We start from the raw sequence: 14,299 nt of genomic DNA, 5'->3' as shown, positions 1-14,299 counted from the left end.
TGGTTTGTAGCTAATTAATTCACTTTAGATCTCAAAAAGTTCTGACAGCACATCTTAACACGCCTACGAACCTTCCTTTACCATTTCATGATCTATGCTTTGGATTTATAAAATAATTACATATATTTTTTTTAGTTTAAAAAAAATGAGAGATGGCCGGACGTGGTACTCAAGGAGTCTGCATTGTTTTTTATCGCCACATACTTGGCCAAAACTCCTAATTATTTCTTTTGTATGGTCAAGTGGATCAAACCAATGTTTTTAAAACTCAATGGTTAATCAAACCAAAAATTTGTTTCAAATGGCTGAATTGGGGTTCAACTGTCGTTTAATACAATCAGACCGACTTGTATTTATTAACTAATTATTAAAACATTAAAATTAGAGATAGAAAAGAAAAAGGAAATTTCTGGACTCTTTCATGAATCGATGAAAAAACGCAAATTTACAAAGTTTTCAATTTCCCTACTTGAAGGAATCCTAATAAAAATAATTTTTTAGTAATAATAACTTCTTAGATTTCAATAACTGGTTCATGATGACCAAAAGTTTGTACGGTTTAACCATTGGTTCAATCCGGTGTGATTTTTTACATTGCTTTACTTTGGTGGAATCCTCATCTTTAATTGGCACATGCCACAAACTTAACCACATGCCTCTATAAATCTTTTTTCCTTGAGTATCCCGAAGAAAAAGATTGGTAAGAGCACTCCTTCTCTTCCATGTTTTGAATAATAAACAAGAAATAGGAACAATTAATTGGATAAGTTAATAATCTGAATCCACGAAGAAACTATCCAATTCATTGCCAGCTCCTAAAATAGTTTTCTACCTAAATAAAAAACCTATCTAATTAGGGAACTTAATTCTAAAAATCCTAGAATTAAGCAATGCAAATTATCATACTAGTTAAGGGTTGCACTAGCTAGGCCATTGGTAATGCACCTCACCATAAACCCCTCCCTTTAAAGTCTAATTCCTAGTAGCATCACCCAAATTATTGGTGAAGGAAACATGAAAGATGAATCCTCTATCTTGAGCCACTAGCCTACAATGTACAATTTTTCTAAATCCCTCATAGCTAGCTTGTAAAACTGCCTAGAGAAACACTAGAAAACAAATAAAAGCACTCATTATTTAAATTAATAACAGCTCATCAAAATCAGGGAAAAAAAATCGATGGAGATAAAAAAAAACAACAACTAATTCACTCTTTTTTTTATTAAATTCAACCCTGTATAAAGCCCTTTACAACTATCGAACAAAAGATAAACCTTTCGACCATTAAACACAGATTATAAGCAATGTATCAAATTTAAATACCAATTCTAGAGACTATTATATAAACCATACAAGCAAATCAAAATTACTAAATATGCTGCAAAACAACTCTATTAATAACCAAAGCATGAATCAAAGTTCCACCTCAATAACAGAGGATAATTCAAATAAGATGTCTTAGCAACCGTCTTATGCTTTTTCATTTTGTAAATTTAGATTTGTATTTGTAAGTGTTTGCATCAGCAGCAGCATACTTATCTGCATTGAAGCCTTATCACAAATACTTATACGTGTCTGTATTTGGTTGAGAATGTGGGGTTACAATAAGATGATGGCCATTGTTAAGGCTTGAGTTATTTTTGTATGTTCTGTTTGTAAGAACTGGGTTCCCTCCCTGCTACGGGTGTAGACCAAAAGATAAAAATCTATTAGATGAAGTCCTCGTTTATGACAAACATTGGATCCTCTCTAAGTATCCTAACTGATGGCATGTCCATGTTGAAGGTCTTCTCTAATATTTTTGTAAATCAGAAATACCTCCCTTAACTTATGACTTCTCTTTGAGACTACCATAAATGACCTAAATGCCATCATTTTCAACGTCTAGCTGATTTTCTCCCCAAAACCAGTCATCTTCAGCCTCAATGTGAAGTTTTTCATTCTCTTCTTCTACTTTAGGCTGAAACTTAAGATCCCATCTTTTTCAATCTTCAAACCACGAGAACAAGACTGACTTTTGGATAAGCCGAAGTTATATGGACTTTTGGGTAAAAAAATCAAGGATTTCTACAAGATATTGAGGACAAGAAAATTGAAGATTCTATCTCCTTCAAACATCAAGAATCAGATTACCATTTTTGGTGGGAGAAGAATAGATTTCCGTAGAAAAATAAATGATATTTTCCAACGCGTTAAAAGATAATAGAATGAAGAAGAGGTTGAATAAGTTAAAAATGATGCATCTTCTTGGTGTTGAGCTTGAAAATGGCATATTTTCTAGGTAAAAAATAAGAAGATTTTGACTTAAATTCTTTTTGTCTGTGATACAAGACCAAGGACAAGGGGAATGACATCAGTTTGAAAACATGAGGATTAATATCTAATATTGACAAAAACGCAGTGGCAGGAAGGTTGGTTGAGTGAGCAGGAAGGCTCTTAGGACGCGTTAATGACATTGATTAAATAGAAATTTATATAATATACAATTCATATGGACCAAAATACATCCAAAAAATAATATAAAATGCATAGTCCTTGTTATATATGTAGCAAGAAGAAGACGATTTGCTTGTTCAACCAAAAGAAAGGCAAATGGAGAATCATTCAGGTTTGAATGTGACATCCAATGATCACAATTATTCTTCTCCAATTCCTTTGATTGGCTTATATACAGCTACGGCCACCTCGGTATGTTTTCTATTTATGATTTTTGATCTGTTGTATGGACTGCGTTCTAGGAAGCCATGGATACCATGTCGATTCTTCTCACTCAATTCCCTTACCCTCACACTTCTTGCAATAACTACAAAACTCCCTGTAGATCTCACCACTTCCATGCCTTCTGCTCAAGATCAACTATCTAAACTTACTGGCACTGTCTTCATATGCATCTCCATGGGGTTTTTCTTCCCTTCAGTTGGAACCCAGAGTCACTATGAACGTCTTTCCAACATGGCCTCCCTGACCATCTATGTAATAGCCGTTGTTGTCAATGTTGCTATACAAATGGCTACTAGGGTCATCTTTGCGTTCATTGTAGAACATGTCATAATCCTGTCTTGTATGGTGCTTTTGCTACTTGCATTATGGGATTCTACCGTTAGACATCATCTTGGTACTGATATTTATCTCGATGATGTTAAAGAACAACTTGAAAAGGGTGACCCACGAAGTTCGGAGAACGAATGTATGATTAATCGAATGAAATTGTTTTATGTGTCTAGTTATGGACACAACCCTCAATTGTTTATCAGTGATACTGCACCTGCTACGACTATGGGCGTGATTCCCATACTTTGCACGGTTGTTCTGTCACAAGCTGCAATTAGATCCCTCATTCTTAACAATATGATGGAGTTTGGTTATGGAGTTTCAGATTATAAATGGTCCATATGGATGGTGGTTGTCACTCAGGGTCTTACCATAACGATAGGTTGTATAGTAATTGGCTTTAGATGGCTTACTGTGGTGAGCAACATTGACCTTGAAGCAGAAAATTACCTAATAGGGCCGAATGCAAAATATATCGCTATTATAGCGAAGTTAAAAGCCTTAAGGCTGATTGTGAATATGAATTTTGGCATTATTGTTTGGTTATTAGAGACTATATTTGTAACTCTATTGCCTATTTACTTGACTGTGTTGGCAATATATGTGATGAGAGGCAGTAAAAAATGCTTTAGTAAACAAAGAAATGGTGAAGCCACAGATTTAGTGAGACAAGAAGAACCCTATTTGTCTGGGAGTGGATTGATCAGGTGGACACAGAAGAAAAGTCAGGAGGATGTGAACAGGTTGATCGAGAAATATGAAATTGATACTCCAACTCATATGTTACGACTCTTTTGCAAAATTACTCCATCTAAAGAGTCACTTACCAACAAGCTTCAAGTTTCACCAGAGAACCGAATATCTTGTCTTTCAAATTGTGCTCCTTGTAAGAATGGCCATTGTTTCACTTCCGGATTCCCTCAGTGCTTCTCTAGTTCACACCCTAGATGAAGCCTTCGAAATCATTTATTTCATTGACAAGACAATGAGTGCTGGAAATCTCCGTAACAAAGCTAAATGGATGATGGCAAAATATATGTGGAAGAAAAACTAATGCATTAAATCTTCAGTAAAGAAACATTGTTCTGAAGTTGTTATGAGATCTATGGATGGAGGGTTTCATTAAGGTGAAGTTTTCATTCTCTTCTTCAACTTTAGGCTGAAATTAAGATCCCATGTTTTTCAATCTTCAAAACACGAGAACAAGAGTGACTTTTGGAGAAGCGGAAGTTACATGGACTTTTGGGTAAAAAAATCAAGTGTTTCTACAAGATATCGAGGACAAGAAAATTGAAGATTCTATCTCCTTCAAACATCAAGATCAAGATTACGATTTTTGGTGGGAGAAGAATAGATTTCCGTAGAAAAATAAATGATATTTTACAATGCATTAAAAGATAATAGATTGAAGAAGAGGTTGAATAAGTTAAAAATGACATATTTTCTAGGTAAAAACTAAGAAGATTTGGACTTTAGGTTGAAGACAAGGTCATTTACGTCATCTTCTTTTTGTCTATGATACAAGACCAAGGTCAAGGGGAATGGCATCAGTTTGAAAACATGAGGATTAATATCTAATATTGAAAAAAACACAGTGGCATGTCTGAAAGTAACTTCCCCACTCTTTAAATTTTTTTCTTCTTCAAAATCAAATATAAAATGTAATGTTAGGTTCATAGGACGCGTTAACGACATTTATTAAATAGTAATTTATATAATATACAATTCATATGGACCAAAATACATCCAAAAAATAAAGGCAACCAAAAGAAGAAGACGACGACTTGCTTCTTGCTTGTTCAAATAAAAGAAAGGCAACAAGAAGAAGAAGACCACTTGCTTGTTCAGCCGAAAGAAAGGCAAATGGAGAATCATTCAGGTTTGAATGTAACATCCAATGATCACAATTATTCTTCTCCAATTCCTTTGATTGGCTTATATACAGCTGCGGCCACCTCGGTATGCTTTCTATTTATGATTTTTGATCTGTTGTATGGGCTGCGTTGCAGGAAGCCATGGATACCATGTCAATTCTTCTCACTTAATTCCCTTACCCTCACACTACTTGCAATAGCTACAAAACTCCCTGTAGATCTCACCACTTCCATGCCTTCTGCTCACGATCAACTATCTAAACTTACTGGCACTGTCTTCATATGCATCTCCATGGGGTTTTTCTTCCCTTCAGTTGGATCCCAGAGTCACTATGAACGTCTTTCCAACATGGCCTCCCTGGCCATCTATGTAATAGCCGTTGTTGTTAATGTTGCTATACAAATGGCCACTAGGGTCACCTTTGCGTTCATTGTAGAACATATCATAATCCTGTCTTGTATGATGCTTTTGCTATTTGCATTATGGGGTTCTACTTTTAGACTTCATTTTTGTTCTGATATTTACCTTGATGATGTTAAAGAACAACTTGAAAAGGGTGACCCACGAAGTTCGGAGAACGAATGTATGATTAAACGAATGAAATTGTTTTATGTGTCTAGTTATGGACACAACCCTCAATTGTTTATCACTGATACTGTACCTGCTATGACTATGGGCGTGATTCCCATACTTTGCACGGTGGTTCTGTCACAAGCTGCAATTAGATCCCTCATTCTTAACAATACGATGGAGTTTGGTTATGGAGTTTCGGATTATAAATGGTCAATATGGATGGTGGTTGTCACTCAGGGTCTTACCATAACGATAGGTTGTATAGCAATTGGGTTTAGATGGCTTACTGTGGCAAGCAACAGAGACTTTGAAGAAGATCGTGGCGTAAGTGGGCCAAATGGAAATTATATCCTTATTATAGCAAGGTTAAAAGCCTTAAGGCTGATTGTGAATATGAATTTTGGCGTTATTGTTTGGTTATTAGAGAGTATATTTGTAACTCTATTGCCTTTTTGCGTGACTGTGTTGGTAACATATGTGTTGAGAGGCAGTAAAAAATGTTTTAGTAAACAAAGAAATGGTGAAGCCACAGATTTAGTGAGACAAGAAGAACCCTATTTGTCTGGGAGAGGATTGATCAGGTGGATACAGAAGAAAAGTCAGGAGGATGTGAACAGGTTGATCGAGAAATATAAAATTGATTCTCCAATTCATATGTTACAACTCTTTTGCAAAACTACTCCATCTGAAGAGTCACTTACTAACAAGCTTCAAGTTTCATCAGAGAACCGAATATCTTGTCTTTCAGTTGTGCTTCTTGTTAGAATGGCCATTGTTTCACTTCCAGATTCCTGCAGTACTTCTCTAGTTCACACCCTAGATGAAGCCTTCGAAATCATTTATTTCATCGACGAGACAATTAGTGCTGGAAATCTCGGTAACAAAGCTAAATGGATGATGGCAAAATCTATGTGGAAGAAAAACAAATGCATTAAATCTTCAGTAAAGAAACATTGTTCTGAAGTTGTTATGAGATCTATGGATGAAGGGTTTCAATCTCAATCTCAATTGAAAGTATTAAATGATACACTTGGGACTATTGAAGAAATACCATTGGAACCAGATATGATAAATTTTGTTGTAAGTGATGATGTACATGCCATCAATGAATTTATCATCAAGTGCCGACCGTGCGCATCAATCGACGAGTTATACGATCACATCGAACAACTATTTGTGGACATGTTGCAGTTTTGCTTCTCTCAACTCTCACATGCCATACTCAAGCATATTGTTGAGAACCCCAATGAACAAAACGAAGAAAGAGCAAGTTTCGCCTTGAAATTACTAAGCAAGGTTGCACCATTTGAGGACAAAGTTCATTGGTCATTTCCTATCGGACTGGTATCACTAGCTAGATAACTCCTCATGGTCAATCCAGAGATGCTCACCGTATTGAACAATTGGAAAGCAATGCAGCTACGCATATTGCTCTTCAGGTAGCTGAAGATTGTGAAATTCAAGAGCATGCTTGAACTTCATGGGATTCTAAAGGCAATAAAGGTATATCTTTTTTCTATTTGATTTAGTATCAATTAGAATAATTTCTTCTGGTATAATGTGTCGAATGTATCATATGTACGGGAATGTATAGGTAATATAATGAAATAGTTATATTATAACTTGTAATTTGGAATTGTGGATTATCTCTTTTTTAGGATTCACTAGTTACTGACATTTTACGTCAACAGATGAGGAAGAGGTGGAAGCCATGGATTTGGAGTAGAAGATGCAATGATGTGACAAAGACCCTAATTATATTTCAATATTTTGTGTTTGTAACAGAGGATATATTGTAGTTTAAAAATCTTGTAATTCTCTGTTGTAATGAATGAAAGGCTTGGTATTTAATGCTTAAGAATTGTGTATCACGCCTAATAAACCATTTATCTAGAATCATTCAAGTAACACTACAGGAAAATGTAGATATAGCAACGTGATTTAGCGATGGTAATGCCACTGCAGAGGTTTGGGTTAAGATGGTGAATGATTATCAGAATGCTTCTCTATCTAGCCATCTTGGGATTCCGATGATCTATGGAGTTGATGCGGTTCATGGACACAACAATGTGTACAAAGCGACGGTATTCCCCCACAATGTTGGGCTTGGATGTACAAGGCAAGCAACTAATTAATACCCCATTACATGAAAATTCTTATTATAGTACATGTTAGCTTAATTGAATATCTGAATGAAATTTTGATTTCCTATTTTTTCTTTTATCCTACTTTGTAATGACAAATATATTCCTATTTGCCCGGAGCCCATGCAGTGGCTCTAAATTTTTTTTTTTTTCTCCATGGACCCACCAAAAAAGGTTTCTTTTGCCTTCTATATTGATATATCTATAGATATAATGGATGCTGAGGGCTATTTTTATCCTCTTATTAGGCAGATCTTATTTTTTCATTTACATCTTTTTCTTGACAGATTTGGATAAGAGACATTTAAAAGTACATCATTGTTTGTAAAACATTGGAAATTATACATGTTATGACTCTTTAGTTTGTCCAACTGTACCCTTGCCATTTGAACATGTACTCGTTCCATTTATTTATGTTGGAAAAATCTGCAGTTTTTCCAGATTTTTGTGACCAAGTAGGGTTAGTTGAACTACAATTCAAGTGGGTCCCATTAGTTTTTTGTGGAGGGACCACTTGGAAACTTATTCATCTTATTGAAGAGAATAGTTTCATGTTTTTAGTTGTCAAAAATCCATTTAGGGTGAATGACAAATCGGCTCCTAAGAACCCTTATTAGTCATGGTTTGTTGTATGTGGTTTATAAAATTATTGAGTTTATAAGTAAAACTCTTTAGTCCCGCATCGGATAGGAATAAGAAAATTGTCTAGTTCTTATATAGAACTTCTCATATCACGTAAGTGTATATGAGAGAGAGATTTGGATAAGCTCAAGGAGGATTTGATCCATTGGTCCAAAAAATCCTTAATGCGTGTGCGGGCACACGATGTGCGCATAGGGGGGGGTGTAAATTTCGTCAATTTGACTTCACGTGATAGGAATTAGCCCCCTTTCAGACATACAAGACCTAGAGAGGTATCAGTAAGGGTTGGAATATATATTGGCGGCTCACATTGGGAGAGCAAAGCCATTGTCCAGGACATTTAGATAATTGTCGGAAAATGATTTAGATTATTTCATCTTAGAAAAACAATAATTTCGGACCTGTTTGTATCATCAATGACAGCATCGGGTGTCCCAATGCAGACATAATTGCAGCCTTTGCTGCAGCTATACACGATGGGGTTGATGTGCTGTCGTGCTGTCGCTATCTATTGGTACGTACCCAATTGATTATTTGTCCAACAGCGTTGCAATTTTATTTGTCCAACAGCGTTGCAATTGATTCGTTTCAGCGTTGCACGTGGTTGAAACCATTCATCGGTGGGCCTAGTACTGGCGCTAATCCCAAAATCTCCTCGAGGTTACATGACCCTTTGTATCCAGTAACTAAAGTAAAAGTCTCTTTATTTTATTTGTTTTTTGTTCTGTTTATTAAAATTTTCCTGAATTTTCTCAAAATAACTTTTTCCTGTTTTCTTGTGATTTAATAAATTCTTATTTTCTCATTTTGATCATTTACGGTTGGCTTTTGTAAATTTACAGTGGGGGTGGGGTGGGGCTGGGCTGTAGGCATTTGTAAATTTACAGTGTGGTGTGTGTGTGTGTGTGTGTGCTGGGCTGCAGACATTAATAAATTTACAGTGTGGGGAGGGTGGGTGTGGGCTGGGCTGTAGGCATTTGGAATTGTTTTTTTGGCATTTGGAATTGTTTTTTGGTAAGCTGGTACAATTGATGTATGGGCTGGGTTGGGCTGGCTTTAGTAAAAATTTGTTTTTAACAAAATAGCATATACCGATGGACTTAGAAAGTCTGTTGGTATAAGATATATCGACGACAAATAATACCGTCGATAAAGATTTAAACAACAAATGAAAATAAAATTTCCGCAAGAAATTTTTTTCAGAAAATAATGGATATGGCGACGGAAATTTTACTAAGCCGTCGCTAAAACAATTACCTACCCTACAAACCCCGACGAGTGCTGACGAAAAAACCTCTTCGTCAGTATATTATTCTACGACGGATTTATGCAGATTTACCGACGGATGTATCCGTCGGTATAAGTCCCTTTTCTAGTAGTGTAAGGAATCAAGGTACAAAAATTTGGGGTTTTGACAAGGATCTTCTCTGATTTTCTCCATTTCTAATTTTCTCTGTTATATAATATTTATTGATGATTAAATTTGGTAAAAGTGATTCCATCCCCTCAAAAAAAAATGAGAAGTAGATTTTGTAGCTCCAACGGTTACTAAGGAAATCAGAAGCTTGCTTAGAATCAGATTCATTCGGGAAGGTATCTACCGGGGAATAGCAAACATTATTGTGGTACCAAAGAAGGATGGGAAAGTAAGAGGTTTGCATTGACAATCCATCCCAAATAAAATATATCTGAAAGAAAATTTTCCCCTACCAAGAATCGATTGACAAGTAAAGGTTGTTGTTAATGAATGAACATTTGATATATAACTAGATCTCATTGGCATTATAAAACCAAGAGAAGTTGGCATTTACCAAAGAGCAAGGAATGTTCTAGTTCGAGTAATGTCATTCAAATTGAAGAATGCATTAACCACTTAACATAGGATGATGACCAAATCTTTTTAAGATATGCTTGGGACACTATGGAGGTCTATGCCGACGATTTTTGCATTTGAAAAAGGTGTATTATTTGCCCTAAACAGTGTCACTCACCGGTAAGAAACTAAATTTATTTGGTTAGATTTACCATTTTTCTTAGTGTTTTTCTACATAAAAATAGAGGGGTAAAAATGTAATTTTCACACATTTTTGAGCGTCGGAGTGGTGACCCACGTGATCTCCGGTCACTGGTGATAACTCCGGTATCTTTATCTCCGATGAAGGTGGTCGTGGCAACAAGTACGGATAGCCCTGTACAACATTTTTGAATGAAGATTCTTTTTTTTAAATAAAAAAAAAAATGGTAAATCTAACCAAATAAAGAACTGTAGATGCTTTGGATTTATAAAAGAACTATATTTTATTGATTTAAAAATATGAGAGAGAGGACATGCTTCTCAAGGAGTCTGCATACTTGGCCAAAACTCTTAATTATTTCTTTTGTGTGGTAAAGTGGACCGAATTCTTTAAACCAATGTTTTTAAAACCCAATGGATAATCAAACCTAAAAGTTGTTCATATCGTCAAACCAGGGTTCAACCGGGGTTTAATACGGTCGGATTAAAAACTTTCGTTTTTAATAAAATTTTAAAATATCGATTAGAAATTTTGGATTGAGCTGATTTTTTGTGAGGATGATCTCTATGATGGGAAGATCATCAAAAAAAAAAAAAAATCAGCCCAATCTGAAACTTCTAACCCCATTAAAAGTGATTTAGAATGTGGATCGTCGATTTTTACCAATTTTCATCACTAATTTGTAAATCACTTTTGATTGATTTAGAAGTTTCTGATTGAGCTGATTTTTTGTGAGGATGATCTTTTCATCATAGTGACCATCTTTGCAAAAAATCAGCTCAATCCAAAACCTCTAACTCTTATTTTGAAAAACGAAAGTTTTTTCATATGTTTTCTCATATGGCCCTTGAACCGCCCCACATATATATATATATATATGGGGGCGGTTCAAGGGCCATCTGAGAAACCGTCTAAGAAAACTTTCGTTTTTCAAAATAAGGGTTAGAGGTTTTGGATTGAGCTGATTTTTTGCAAGGATGGTCACTATGATGAGAAGATCATCCTCACAAAAAATCAGCTCAATCAGAAACTTGTAAATCCATCAAAAGTGATTTACAAATTAGTGATAAAAAGTGGTAAAAAATCGACGGTCCACATTCTAAATCACTTTTAACGGGGTTAGAAGTTTCAGATTGAGCTGATTTTTTTTTTGGATGATCTTCCCATCATAGAGATCATCCTCACAAAAAATCAGCTCAATCCAAAATTTCTAACCCATATTTTAAAATTTTATTTACCGTCGAAAGTTTTCTTAGACGGTTTCTCAGACGGCCCTTGAACCTGACCCTATATATATATATATATATAGGGTCCCGTTCGGCACCCTAAGTTTTACCACACACTTTAACAAATGCGTTTTGTCTTACATGGGTTAGAAGTTTCGGAATGAGCTGATTTTTGGTGAGGATGATCTCTATGGTGAGGAGATCATCCTCACCAAAAATCAGCTCATTCCAAAACTTCTAACCCCATCAAAATTGATTTACAAAAAATGGACGGTCCACGATTTTTCAACATGTAAACATGGGGCTAAACATTTCGGAATGGGCTGATTTTTGGGGAGGATGATCTTCTAATCATAGAGATCATCCTCACCAAAAATCAGCTCATTCCAAAACTTCTAACCCATGTAGGACAAAAAACGTTTGTTAAAGTGTGTGGTAAAACTTAGGGTGCTGAACATTTCCCATATATATATATATATATATATATATATATAGGGGGCGGTTCAAGGGCCATCTGAGAAACCGTCTAAGAAAACTTTCGTTTTTCAAAATAAGGGTTAGAGGTTTTGGATTGAGCTGATTTTTTGCAAGGATGGTCACTATGATGAGAAGATCATCCTCACAAAAAATCAGCTCAATCAGAAACTTGTAAATCCATCAAAAGTGATTTACAAATTAGTGATAAAAAGTGGTTAAAAATCGACGGTCCACATTCTAAATCACTTTTAACGGGGTTAGAAGTTTCAAATTGAGCTGATTTTTTTTTTGGATGATCTTCCCATCATAGAGATCATCCTCACAAAAAATCAGCTCAATCCAAAATAACCCTAAAAATATTTTAAAATTTTATTTACCGTCGAAAGTTTTTCAGACGATTTCTCAGACGGCCCTTGAACCTGACCCATATATATATATATATATATATATATATATATATATATATGGGTCCCGTTCGGCACCCTAAGTTTTACCACACACTTTAACAAACGTGTTTTGTCTTACATGGGTTAGAAGTTTCGGAATGAGCTGATTTTTGGTGAGGATGATCTCTATGGTGAGAAGATCATCCTCACCAAAAATCAGCTCATTCCAAAACTTCTAACCCCATCAAAATTGATTTACAAAAAATGGACGGTCCACGATTTTTCAACGTGTAAACATGGGGCTAAACATTTCGGAATGGGCTGATTTTTGGGGAGGATGATCTTCTAATCATAGAGATCATCCTCACCAAAAATCAGCTCATTCCAAAACTTCTAACCCATGTAGGACAAAAAACGTTTGTTAAAATGTGTGGTAAAACTTAGGGTGCTGAACATTTCCCTATATATATATATATATATATATATATATATATATATATATATATATATATATATATATATAGGGTAGCGTTCAAGGGAAAACTTTTTAGCAAACATTTTGTCAAAACATTTTTCAAAACATGGGTTAGAGGTTTTGGAATGGGCTGATTTTTGGTGAGGATGATCTCTACGGTGAGTAGATCATCCTCACAAAAAATCAGCCCATTCCAAAACTTTTAACCCATGTTTACCAGTTGAAAAATCGTGGACCGTCCATTTTTTGTAAACTGTTTTTGATGGGGTTAGAAATTTTGGAATGGGCTGATTTTTGGTGATGATGATCTCCTCACCGTAGAGATCATCCTCACCAAAAATCAGCCCATTCCAAAACCTCTAACTCATGTTTTGAAAAATGTTTTGCCAAAAAGTTTGCTAAAAAGTTAGCCATTGAACGCCCCCCATATATATATATATATATATATATATGGGTCCCTATCCGTGGCCAACAGTTTGGCAAACATTTTGGTAAACACTTTTTCAAAACATGGGTTAGAGGTCTTGGAATGGGCTGATTTTTGGTGAGGATGATCTCTACGGTGAGGAGATCATCCTCACCAAAAAATCAGCTCATTCCAAAACTTCTAGCCCCATTTTACAAGTTGAAAAATCGTGAACCGTCCATTTTTTGTAAACCATTTTTGATGAGGTTAGAAGTTTTGGAATGGGCTGATTTTTGGTGATGATGATCTCCTCACCATAGAGATCATCCTCACCAAAAATCAGCCCATTCCAAGACCTCTAACCCATGTTTTGAAAAATGTGTTTGCCAAAATGTTGGCCATTGAACGCTACTCTCTCTCTCTCTCTCTCTCTCTCTCTCTAATATATATAATATATATATATATATATAGAATTTCTAGACTCTTTCACGAATCAATGAAAAAATGGAGAAACATTAAAGATTTTGATGACATTTTCTATTTTCTTTAAATCTACAAAGTTTTAAATTTCATTTCCTTAAGAAATCCAAATAAAAATATTTTTTTCTGTAATTTAATAACTGGTTCATGAGGACTGAAGGTTCGTACGGTTGAACCATTGGCTCATTCCGGTGTGTCCGATTTTTTACATTGCTTTAAACTCTTTAGAGCCAACTCACCCAAGTAAACTTTGAAGTAGCCAACCTACTTCAAATTTTGGTGAAATCCTTGTCTTTGATTGATGTGTGCCACGAAATTAATCCTATGCATCTAAATATTTTTGTTAGTAAATATTTAGACTAATAATAAATTGACTCACTAAGACGCTCTTAAAGTAGCATATGTGCACATAACCATAGAAAAATAAACGATGGTTTACAATGCGTTAAAAGATAATTGATTGAAGAAGAGGTTGAATATATAAGTGAAAAACGAGGTACCTTCTTGATGTTAAGTTTGAAAATGACCTATTTTCTGAGTAAAAAATAA

The 14,299-nt window shown here is 35.2% G+C and overlaps 1 protein-coding gene across 1 annotated transcript; it reads left to right on the top strand.

Annotated features, from left to right (window-relative positions):
• Nucleotides 1-4,814: 4,814 nt before the first annotated feature.
• On the top strand, nucleotides 4,815-8,052 carry LOC147382164 (uncharacterized). Its single transcript, XM_086428748.1, has 3 exons — nucleotides 4,815-4,930; nucleotides 5,061-7,002; nucleotides 7,191-8,052. Exon 2 carries the CDS (start codon nucleotides 5,158-5,160, stop codon nucleotides 6,859-6,861), a length of 1,704 nt encoding a protein of 567 aa, XP_086284874.1. The 5' UTR covers nucleotides 4,815-4,930; nucleotides 5,061-5,157; the 3' UTR covers nucleotides 6,862-7,002; nucleotides 7,191-8,052.
• Nucleotides 8,053-14,299: the final 6,247 nt, after the last annotated feature.

This window comes from Akebia trifoliata, chromosome 16, assembly GCF_017979445.1.
Source record: "Akebia trifoliata isolate Shusen 1 chromosome 16, ASM1797944v1, whole genome shotgun sequence".
Classification (NCBI taxonomy): domain Eukaryota; kingdom Viridiplantae; phylum Streptophyta; class Magnoliopsida; order Ranunculales; family Lardizabalaceae; genus Akebia; species Akebia trifoliata.
The sequence above is the reverse complement of the archived record's forward strand: the minus strand, read 5'-3'. Positions and strand labels throughout refer to the sequence as shown.

Coding starts and splice junctions, on each gene's coding strand:
- LOC147382164 (XM_086428748.1), top strand. CDS start 5,158: ATGCCTTCTGCTCACGATCAACTATCTAAACTTACTGGCACTGTCTTC.